The sequence below is a fragment of the Gastrolobium bilobum genome, unplaced genomic scaffold (assembly GCF_033153095.1).
Source record: "Gastrolobium bilobum isolate Gb01-03AN ecotype WA unplaced genomic scaffold, APGP_CSIRO_Gbil_v1 utg117305, whole genome shotgun sequence".
In the NCBI taxonomy this organism is placed as follows: Eukaryota; Viridiplantae; Streptophyta; class Magnoliopsida; order Fabales; family Fabaceae; genus Gastrolobium; species Gastrolobium bilobum.
This window is the reverse complement of record NW_026899084.1, coordinates 62381-74192: the sequence shown is the minus strand read 5'-3', so window position 1 is coordinate 74192 and position 11812 is coordinate 62381. Positions and strand designations below refer to the sequence as shown.

At 37.3% G+C, this 11812-nt stretch overlaps 1 protein-coding gene across 1 annotated transcript; it reads left to right on the top strand.

Annotated features, from left to right (window-relative positions):
- Window positions 1-2181: 2181 nt before the first annotated feature.
- Window positions 2182-10412, top strand: LOC133287095 (transcriptional corepressor LEUNIG-like). The gene is made up of 7 exons (XM_061484652.1): window positions 2182-2212; window positions 5391-5500; window positions 5692-5841; window positions 6812-6967; window positions 7081-7197; window positions 8141-8347; window positions 9836-10412. Exons 3-7 carry the CDS (start codon window positions 5782-5784, stop codon window positions 9977-9979), a joined length of 684 nt encoding a protein of 227 aa, XP_061340636.1. The 5' UTR covers window positions 2182-2212; window positions 5391-5500; window positions 5692-5781; the 3' UTR covers window positions 9980-10412.
- Window positions 10413-11812: the final 1400 nt, after the last annotated feature.

Genomic DNA, 11812 nt, shown 5'->3' with positions numbered 1-11812 from the left:
GTGCTAGTCCTCTGGTTACAGTTGGTGTCCTGCTACTTGCACCGAAGTGTGGGAGGGAGGAAGCAAAAAACCTCTACACTAATGATGTTCAGCAACTCTATTTAATCATCTCAGTTTATGGAATTAAGCAAATCATCCGACATTCAGATGGAGACATATATTGGCAAGAGTCGCTCTTTGATGCAGGCATATTTGGATATGCTGCCATACCCAACAGATTCTACAGCATATCGAAAACAGGTAGAACGTCTCTTTATGGTTGCCACACTTTCTGGCCTTCCCGAAGAATATTGATAATGTTCGTGATACTATCTTGACTAGTGGGGGAGCCTGATCTATCCATGACGTATCAGCGTCTTCTGAATTTGAATAAGAAATCTGCTCCTGCATCGGCTTCTGCTGTTGATTCTACTGCTCTAGTTTCCGTACTGATTTTCGCGGGCATATTGGAGGTGGACGTGGTCGTGGTAGAGGCAGGTGGCCGGAGGCCAGGAGGCCCAGGAGGCCAGTCGGACGTGGTCAGCGACCTCGTTGTCATTACTGTCAGCAACTTGGTCATTATGAGGAACGCTGCTTACAAAGTATCTCGCAACCTTCTTTTGTAATGTAGCTCAATCAGATACTGCTTCAAATGGTTCAGTCTCTCTCTCCTCTGAAGAATATGCAGCATTCCAGGCCCTTCTCAGGAAGTCCTCTCCTCAATCTCAGGCCTCTGCTTCAGAAACTGGTAATCCTGTTGCTTGTGTTTCTCATTCTGCATCACTTGGTCCTTGGATATTTGACTCAGGTGCTACTGATCACCTCTCTAATAATTTACCCTCTTTTACTCTTGCTGATGGAACTAAGGCCCCCGTTCATGGGATTGGACAAATCTGTCCAACCTCCTCATTGACCTTGACATCTGTCTATTACATTCCTCACATCCCTTATAATTTAATATCGGTTAGTAAATTGATCAATTCTCTTAATTGTATTGTCACATTCTCAAACCATTCTGTTTCTGTGCAGGACCCGGGTACGGGGAAGATGATTGGAGTGGGCCGTGAGTCACGGGGTTTGTTCTACCTTGATGTGCCGAGTCCTTCAGTTGCTTGTTCTCTCACAGAATCTCCACAGCTCATCCACAGTCGTCTCGGGCATCCTAGTCTTGCGAAATTGCAGAAGATGGTTCCTCTTTTATCCGGTCTTCAAACTTTAGATTGTCAGTCATGTCAGCAAGGAAAGCACATACGCTCCTCCTTTGCTAATCGAGTCAATAAACAAGCTGATGCTCCTTTTTCAATTATTCATTCAGATGTTTGGGGTCCTAGTCGTAGTGTGTCTATTTTAGGTTTTCGGTATTTTGTCACCTTTATTGATGATTTCTCCTGTTGTACTTGGATTTATTTAATGAAAAACCGTTCTGAGTTGTTTTCTATTTATCAAAAGTTTTCTGCTGAAATTCATACTCAATTTGGTGCTTCTATTCGTATTTTACGTAGTGATAATGCTAAGGAGTATGTTTCTGTTGACTTTTCTCATTTCTTAGCCACACAGGGTACTTTACACCAAACCACTTGTCCTCACACTCCACAACAAAATGGAGTAGCTGAACGTAAGAATAGACATCTCATTGAGATTGCCAGGACTCTTCTTATTCACATGCATGTTCCTCTTCACTTCTGGGCTGATGCAGTCCTTGCTTCTTGCTTTCTCATCAACCGCATGCCTTCATCTGTGCTTAATAATGATATTCCTCATAACTTATTGTTTCCAGATGTTCCTCTCTTTCCTCTATCCCCACATGTTTTTGGTTGTACCTGTTTTGTTCATGATCTCACTCCTGGTAAGGATAAGTTAACATCCAAAGCCTTTAAATGCATTTTTCTTGGTTATTCTCGTCTTCAAAAGGGTTATCGCTGTTACTTAGTTTCCGCGGATGTCACCTTTTTTGATCAACAACCCTTTAATTCTATCCCATCTCCATTGTCACAGGTTGATCATGTTCTTCCTGTTCCTTTTCTTGACTTGTCTTTGCCAGATGCAGGTGCTTCTACTCCAGATAAGCAATCACCTATTGCTCCAGTACCTGAGGACCGTCCACTTCTCACTTATCAGCGTCGTAAGACAGTACCTCCAGTCGACTCGACCCCTGCTGACTCATTGCTCTCTGCAGTTGATTCTTCCCCTCCGGATCCTTCACCAGAGGCTCTTCCCATTGCTCAAAGAAAAGGTACACGTACTACTCGTAACCCTTATCCTCTTTATACCTTCTTGAGCTATGATCGCCTTTCTCCTCCTCATTTCACCTTTGTTTCTAGTCTTTCTTCTGTTTCTATTCCTAAGACCACAGGTGAAGCACTTTCCCATCCAGGATGGCGCCAAGCGATGCTTGATGAGATGACCGCACTTCATACCAATGGCACTTGGGACTTTGTTTCTGCTCCTCCAGAGAAGTCTATAGTTGGTTGTCGCTGGGTGTTTACTGTGAAAGTTGGACCTGATGACCATGTTGATCGTCTCAAGGCACGCCTAGTTGCCAAGGGTTTTACTCAAATCTTTGGCCTTGATTATAGCGATACATTCTCTCCAGTCGCTAAGATGGCGTCCGTCCGCCTATTTCTTGCCCTTGCTGCTGTTCGTCACTGGCCACTCCTTCAACTTGACATCAAAAATGCCTTTCTTCATGGTGATTTACAAGAAGAAGTTTACATGGAGCAACCACCTGGTTTTGTTGCTCAGGGGGAGTCTGGGTAGGTATGTCGTCTTCGAAAATCCTTATATGGTCTCAAGCAGTCTCCTCGAGCATGGTTCAGTCGCTTCAGTTCTGCTGTACAGGCGTTTGGCCTAATTCGCAGTAAAGTTGACCATTCTGTATTCTATAGGATTACATCTCCTAACAAGTGCATCTATTTGTTAGTCTATGTTGATGACATCATCCTCACCGGAAGTGATCAAGACGGAATCCATCAGTTAAAACAACATTTATTCAGTGCATTTCAAACAAAGGACCTTGGGAAGCTGCGTTACTTCTTGGGAATTGAGGTGGCGCAATCTAGACAGGGCATTTCTATCTGTCAAAGGAAGTATGCCTTGGATATCCTAGAAGAGACTGGTATGTTGGGGTGTAAACCAGTTGATACACCCATGGATCCTAATGTTAAGTTATTGCCCAGACAGGGGGAGCCGTTATCTGATCCTGGACGTTATCGAAGGCTGATTGGGAAGCTCAATTATCTTACTGTGACTAGGCCAGATATTTCTTTCGCTGTCAGTACGGCCAGTCAGTTCCTTGATTCCCCTTGTGATTCACATTGGGATGCTGCTGTGAGGATCCTCCGATACATCAAAGGAGCACCAGGAAAATGTTTGTTGTATTCGGATCAGGGAAATACAGAAATTTGTGGTTACTCAGATGCCGATTGGGCAGGATCACCCTCGGACAGACGCTCTACTTCTGGTTATTGTGTCTTCTTCGGAGGAAACTTAATCTCATGGAAAAGCAAGAAACAACCTGTTGTTTCCCGATCTAGTGCAGAAGCTGAGTATCGTGCAATGGCAAATACTACCTGTGAGTTGATCTGGTTAAAACAGTTGATTCAGGAGCTTCATCTTTGTGAACAGAAACAACCCACGACACTCATCTGTGATAATCAAGTTGCGCTACATATATCCTCTAATCCTGTTTTTCATGAGAGGACCAAACATATAGAGATTGATTGTCACTTCATTCGGGAAAAGATTCAGTCAGGAGAAATCAAGACAGCTTTTGTCAACTCGTCTAATCAACTAGCAGATGTTTTCACTAAAGCTCTTAGAGGTCCTCGGGTTGAATACATTTGTAACAAGCTTGGTGCTCATAATATATACGCACCAGCTTGAGGGGGAGTGTTAGAATATTAGATATGATATGATTAGATTTGATTAGATATGATTGGATTCTGTCTTATCCGTAAATAGTCTGACTGTATTCTGACTGTATTAGGATTAGGTTTGGATTAGGTTTGGACCTTACACTTAAGCCCATTAGGGTCTCTATATATTGTAACTCCCTGACACAGATCAATACATAACGTATTCTTTTACATTTAACTATGATTATTGCTAATTGTTTGCTAGTGATTGGGCTACTGATTTGCTCCTTTATTTATTTATTTGATAAAAGAAGAAATTCGTTGAGACAAAGAGAAGAAACTACAAAGAATTTGGAGGGTGAGGACCTCCTTAACATAAAAGGAAGACACACACGATAAGAAAAGAAAATATCAATGGAGCTAAGCTGCCCAATCCCTCAACTTTTATTTGGTTAACTGTTAGAAACTGAAAAAGTAAGGGAGTGGAAAGATAGTAGAGAAGAGAGAAAGAATGAATAGAAATCTGGTATTGATGACTGAAACACAGAGAAAAGGATAGATAGAATTCTCTTTCCAAAAGTTTCCTCTTTCTACAACAAAGCTCATGCTTAGTTCCCAAATGATAACGGATCAGAATCTTCCACTCTTCTACCCTCTCCTCTTATATAAGATAATTTCCTAATGTAGAACTTTAACTGCCTATTTAATCTAACTATTTTAACTAACGACTCTCCAGCCCTATTAGAAACCTGAAACCCCCTTAAAAGGCCATCTACTTTACACCAAATAGAAGCCACAGGCCTAATCTTATCTGGAATCAGCTGCTGTGCTAAAGTTAACCTCCTAAAAAATGATTTATACTTCAACCATATGCACCAAAGTGTAGCATAGATTGCATATTATCACAAAATTTTAGCCTATTCTACCTAAATCATGAGAGCAATCATCAAAATATGGTTCAAGGACCTAGGGCACACCCAATATATGGCATAAACATGCAATATGTCATTATTAATAATTCTATTAAGAACTGCAGTCCATTTAAAAGACTGGACCTTATCAGGTTGGAAAGTAGGTCTATTCAGCGAATTGGATAAATATTTGCATGAGATCACCCCAAAATGGTTAAGAGACCAAATTCTTTCATCCTACTGAGCTCCTTGATTACTCTATTAATTAATTGTATTTGTAAAGAACCAATTCAATCCAAAAGTATAAACTTTTAAGTGAAGGCCACTCCACATCTTCAGAAGGGCTATTGTTGCAACTCTCCCAAAAACTTAAGTTGTGAGGAGGAACATTAATGATTTTAGTATTTCTCTTAACTGTAGTCAAGCTATAAATAATAGATTAAATGTGCTGCCCATAGACAATTTTCTCCCAACTACTTTCTGCTTCAACAATAACCATATATTTTTAGAAATATAATTTAGAAGGGGTGTGCTTCTTTATCATCTTTTTGTATGCAGAGATGTTTTGTTTCTCTTTAATTTATTGACTTGCATAAATAGGTATTCATGTTCAGAAACTGATGGCATGAATTTGCTTTATTTTCAGGCTTCACATTTTCTGAAGTAAATTCTGTACTTGCAAGCACAAACAAAGTCATTTGTTCCCATTTCTCATCTGATGGGAAATTGCTTGCAAGTGGTGGCCATGACAAAAAGGTTAGTTAAGGCATTGGTCTGGAAAAGCATTTTATTTAGTACTTTCTCTGTTCAACTGATTTCCTGGAATCAGCTATTAACTTGTGCAATTGACCTGCTTGGAAACTGAAAAAGAAAATCAGGAGCTTTTGTATAATTAATTCTGGTTATATATAAAATGTGACATTTCCTCTGATTGTTTCATAATGCAGGCTGTTTTATGGTTCACAGATTCTCTAAAGCAGAAAGCTACTCTTGAAGAGCATTCAGCTTTAATCACTGATGTCCGTTTCAGTCCAAGCATGCCTCGTCTTGCAACTTCTTCATATGACAAAACTGTCAGGGTTTGGGATGTTGATAATGTTAGTTGATTTTGATTCTTTTACTTGAATGGTATACTGTATACCGCTTTTAAGATGTTTCAATAGATTTTAAATCTATATATGAAGTAACTTGGTTATGCAGATCACAAGTACAAGCTTTTCCCTACCTGTGAAATGTGAAGATCAGAGGATATAAAATCGTGTGTTTGATAAGCTTTTATTGAAAATATGTACAACATCTTGAGATTATGAAAGTATAAAACAAATTTATATGTTTTTTTTTTTAAAAAAAAATGTACATACAAATATACTATAAATAAAAAGAATGCAATTTCTCAAATAACTCTATTCCTAGTGAGCTATGGGTTTGAATTTTAAAATATATTATGTTACACTACTGTGTTTTGTCGTATAGGATCTCCTAAACATGGTCTTGCTGTAGTATAATGCTATGAGGATGTTGCAATGAAGAAGTTTATTCAAGATTCTGTTAACTGACTAGATTATACTTAAAAATTTAAATTCAGCTTATTGGTAGTTATCTGGGAGACTGGGACAATATGCAATGGTGTTCCTTGTAGAAGATTGGGAAGAGAAGTTATCTGATTTCTTTAATAATAAAGATAATTAGTGAGGTGCAGGCTTATTGCTTCACAAGATTGGGAATTTCTAGCTGTTAAAAGTTTATAGAGATTGTATTGTGATCAACATGGATGTTGAATTGCACATGAATTCTTATGTCCTAATAATCTTATGTTATAGATCTATGCACAAATTTCTGATTGCTAGATTAGTATTGCTGTTGGTTTAGTTATATTTATCTAAGGTTTGGAATTCTTCATGTTATTGTAGGCAGATGTGAATGTGGGGTCTATTTAAGAATTAAGATCTGGAATGTTGATAGTGATTGTCGGTTTGGATAGTTTGTCTGCCTAAATCTGGATTTTGATGGATTCTGTTTTTCCCTAATTTGTATTCTACTTCAATTGATATATAATTACCAATGCAGCCTGGGTATTCGCTTCGGACCTTTACGGGACATTCTGCAACTGTTATGTCACTAGATTTTCACCCTAACAAAGATGACCTTATCTGCTCTTGTGATTTTGATGGCGAGATACGATATTGGAGCATTAACAATGGCAGTTGTGCTAGAGTCTCAAAGGTGTTATTTAGCATTATCGTATTTTATATGCAATTGTCTGTTTTGTAGGTTGTGTATTGAAGTGACTGTATTCGTTTCAGTTTGCTAAACTGATAAATTTTTTTACCAATTAGGGTGGCACTGCACAGATGAGATTTCAACCTCGTCTAGGGAGGTACCTTGCTGCAGCTGCAGAAAACGTTGTCTCTATACTTGATGTGGAGACACAAACATGCCGATATTCATTAAAGGTCAGTTTGAATAATTTTTTAAAGTATTTTTTGTGGAGTCAGGATTAATAATTTCATTGAGATATGCCATTCTTCCCTAGTCTGTAGTCTGTACACACTTATTATCCTGTCTAGTTAACATCAGAAGTGAACTTGTTGATTTTACAAGGAAAACAACTTGGATCTAGGTAATTATCGTAGCATATTACAAGATGGATGAAAGTGGGGTTGGAGGGAAGGGATAGCATTAAATTTGCTATATAATAGAACAAATGTGCCTGTTAAAGCCAAATTTCCCATTTATTATTTTGCAATATTGTTTAATCTTTGTTTTATATATGTAATTGTGGAGATGCTTATGACAGCTACCCGTTTAGCTATAATATATAGTTTTTGTCACAGTCACAACTGACAAAGTTGTATGTTTCTGATTACTATATGGTAGGTTCAGTACTCATTTCCAGATTTTAGTTGCTATTTCTTCCTGAAACTGCATTTTTTACCTTTTTCAGGCCTTCTGCTGATCCTTATTAGAAGAATAAATTATGTTGGCTCAGTAGAAAGCGTACAACTCATTACATCATGATTGTTTCTTGATTGTGAAAAATGCTGCTTATAAGCTATTGGCTACTTGGACAAGTCTAGGCAAGATATATTATCATGGTGAAAGATTTATAATGGTGCTTTAGTGAAGATTTCATTTTCAGTTGTTCTAAGCAAAATGGCAACTTAATTGTTTTTGCTGGATGGAGGTCTAAGAAAAGAGACATTGGTCATACTTTCAAAAAGAATCAAACACTTCTCAGTATTGTGTATATTTCCAAACAACTTAGGAGCTTGCGTATTTATTTTGTTGGTGATTTCATCAGTAAATTTATGTCCTCTAGTAATAGTTGTCCTTTTCATACTCTGTACCTAGAGCATCACTGATTTTACTGTTTGGAATGTGGTACTATGACTGTAGGGACATACAAAGTCGATACATTCTGTGTGTTGGGACCCTTCTGGGGAATTGCTGGCATCTGTCAGTGAAGACTCTGTCAGGGTTTGGACTCTTGGAACTGGGAGTGAAGGGGAATGTGTTCATGAGCTTAGCTGTAACGGCAACAAGTTTCACTCGTGTGTTTTCCATCCAACGTATTCTTCATTGCTTGTCATTGGTTGTTACCAGGCAAGTCTACATCCTTTCATTATTTCGTTTTCTTTTGAGAATGTTTGGAATCACAATTTTTTGGGAAATTGAATTCGTTTATAAATGAAATTCTCTGCTTGGAAAGTTATGAAATAGGAATTGATTTTAATCCCCTCAAATTTGGTTGGAATTGAGTATTTGATTTGATTTTAGTTGTAATTATTTGAATTACCGATTTCACCCTTATTAGTTTACCCATCTTATATGTTATAAGGGTAATAGTGTAACATTCTTAAAACAAGATGAATTCAAATCATCTTTTAGGTGTTCCAAGCATGATAGTTGAATAATAAATAAATTAAAATCCTACTTTTTAGTTATATTATTATAAACTTCAAGGGAAAAGTATTTCTCCAGTCACTGGAGATAACTTTATCTCCAGTGAGTCCAAAACGACGTCGTTTTTAGTTTGTAAGATTAAAAAATTATAATAGTAAAGACTAATATAACCTTGCAATAAATTAGAATTACAAAAACACCTTGATTTTCGCCACAAAACGATGTTGTTTTGGACTCATCGGAGATAATTTATCTCCATTGACTGGAGAAATCCTTTATCCAAAATTAAATTGTTGTTGTATTATATTATATAGTATTTATATAAAAAAATTGGTTTAATAAAAAGATTAATTTTATATGATAGTTTGTACGTGTAAGTGAGAAACATGCACATTAATATTATCTGATTAACATTAAAATTAATAGTATTTACATGATGGTAAGGATGAATAAACCTTTGCAAAACTTCGTTACTTAAAATAAGATGCAAGATTCTGAATTAGAATATGATATTATAAAATACACAAACGTGCTATGAAAACATAGATCTCGTTTCAATCTCTAGAGGTGCCACCGTAATAAAGACATTTTGGACAGGCATGGTCCATGTCATTACGAATACAGATTGTGGGAAATAAATTTAAAACTTACAATATTGATGTAAAAATGTTGCATATTAGATGGAGTTCCAATATGATTAATACAGGAGAGGAATAGAAGGGTTTATTTGAGCCCTGAGCTTAATCAGAAAGGAGTGCAACTCCTGAAAACTGGGAACTGAGAACCTTTTAAAAGCAACTCATCCATCATTGATTGTAGAAGTTTTTGAATATATGAATTAAGAGTAATTTTATAAGTTGCTTCAGTCATATAGGGCAAAGGGAAAGTCCCGGTTTACAAGGCTCCTTGACTTGTGAAGGTAGAGATGAGGGTCGATTATATGCAGTCTTACCCTTATATTTTTGCAAAGAGATTGTTTTCTAGACTTGAACGTGTGATCTTCAGGTCACAGAGTAATCTTACCACTGCTTTGGGGGCTTGCCCTCAAGTTGCTTTAGTCATAAATAAGTAAATAACTATTTTTTTTGTATTTATTATTATGATGTGGGTGACTTGAGATAGTTAAATGTCATATCATGGATGAATAGTAGTTAAATCTGATCCATAATAATGTATCATAATCTGCAGTCATTGGAGCTTTGGAACATGACCGAGAACAAGACCATGACTCTGTCTGCTCACGAAGGTCTTATTGCTGCGTTGGCGGTTTCAACTGTAAATGGTTTGGTTGCTTCAGCCAGTCATGACAAGTTTGTCAAGCTCTGGAAGTGAGGTATACCTTGTTGTGTTTACAATACAGGTTGTTTATCAGTGATGATAACATGCTTGTAGTTCATTTATTCCTTTTTGTTGCTTGATTAACCAACCTCCCTCTTTTGCCATTGGGTTGGGTATATCTGAATTTCTATGTAACCATAGATACTAACCTTTGTAATATTGTCACTCCCTCTTGTAACCTGTTTCATTATTATCTACCTGGAGATTTCTGCTCCTGTATCATCCAGACCTGCTGTTATATTATTTATTTTATACCCCTATTTTCTCCTACGGATAGTGCTGATCCCAGTCTCGAGCATTAACTCATATCTTCAGCAACCTAAATTTGTTTTCAAAATGGGGGAAGTTCAAACATGCAAAGGTATTTTGATTATTTATTTACTCGTTAAATTTGTGCAGTGGTTTTGTAGAACTCTTTTAGATGTGTAAAGAACGGCGTGTTGAGATATATAGTCCCACATTGGTTGTATGTGCAACTAATGTGGCCTTTATAAGGCCTTGGGCACTCCCACCCTTTGAGCTAGCTTTTGGGGTGGTGTATCCCAAGGTTCTTTACATGGTATCAGAGCTTCGTTTCCTTCCACTTTCTCTTGTAGACTTTCTTAGCATAGGTAGGCTGAGCCTGTTGCATCTTCCACTCTTCAAGCCCAATGGGCTCTCGTGTGAGGGAGCGTGTTGAGATATATAGTCCCACATTGGTTGTATTAGCAACTAATGTGGAGTTTATAAGGTTTTGGGCACTCCCACCCTTTGAGCTAGCTTTTGGGGTGGTGTATCCCAAGGTTCTTTACATGGTATCAGAGCCTCGCTGCCCCTCACTTTCTCTTGTGGCGTTTCTTAGCACATGTAGGCTGGGCCTGTTGCATTGTCCACTCTTCAAGCCCAATGGGCTCTTGTGTGAGGGGGCGTGTTGAGATATATAGTCCCACATTGGTTATATGTGCAACTAATGTGGCCTTTATAAGGCCTTGGGCTTTTGGGGTGGTGTATCCCAAGGTTCTTTACAAGATGTCAAAAAAATGACTAATTCCTCTATAAAATGAGTTAGTAATATCATTTACGGTCACCATGTATATTACAGAACTTTGCTAGGATAAACTTTAGAGCAAGTTTATAGTACACTCGAATAGCAAACATTTTATTTAAGATAGTGTTACAAATTTTAAATAAGCTGGGTAGAATGTACGCAATAACCTAATTACCCAGTTGACGTCTATTTCAATTTCAATATCTACTGCCATGTGGGGGTTCAAGGCTTTCTTTGAAATTAGTGGAAAATGCTTATACTATTTCTCATCTTATACTCCTGAGAGGTGATTGAATTAGAGTGTGGCTGCATAAAAGAGGTAGGACAATAGTGAAAATTTTTATAGGCACGAGGTAAATGTAAATAATTTTCATTTCAAGGTCATAATTTCTGACCAGTACATGATAATGAGCTGAAAATGATAGAAGGAACTTCTTTTATTATGGTTTACTGGTAATAATTTTTGTACTTTTTACTTGCATGAAGTTTTAATATATTATTTTCAGTCTTTTTAATGCCAAATAGTGAAAACAAAAAACTAATCCTTTTATATGTCCCTCTTTATCAAGCATTGCTGAATATGTTCGCCAGGGAATGGGGTGTGTAGTAAAAGCACATAATGAAAAGCAGGAAAAAAAAAAAATCTGCATACTTGTTAATGTTTGCATCACATGTTTTTTCTCTCTTTTAATTTGTTTCATGAGTTAGATAATAGCAGTGTTTTTTTTCTTGCCTAATTTTCATAATTTCAATATGGTATGAGAGATATCATCCTCAGTTACATATTCCATTACTATTCT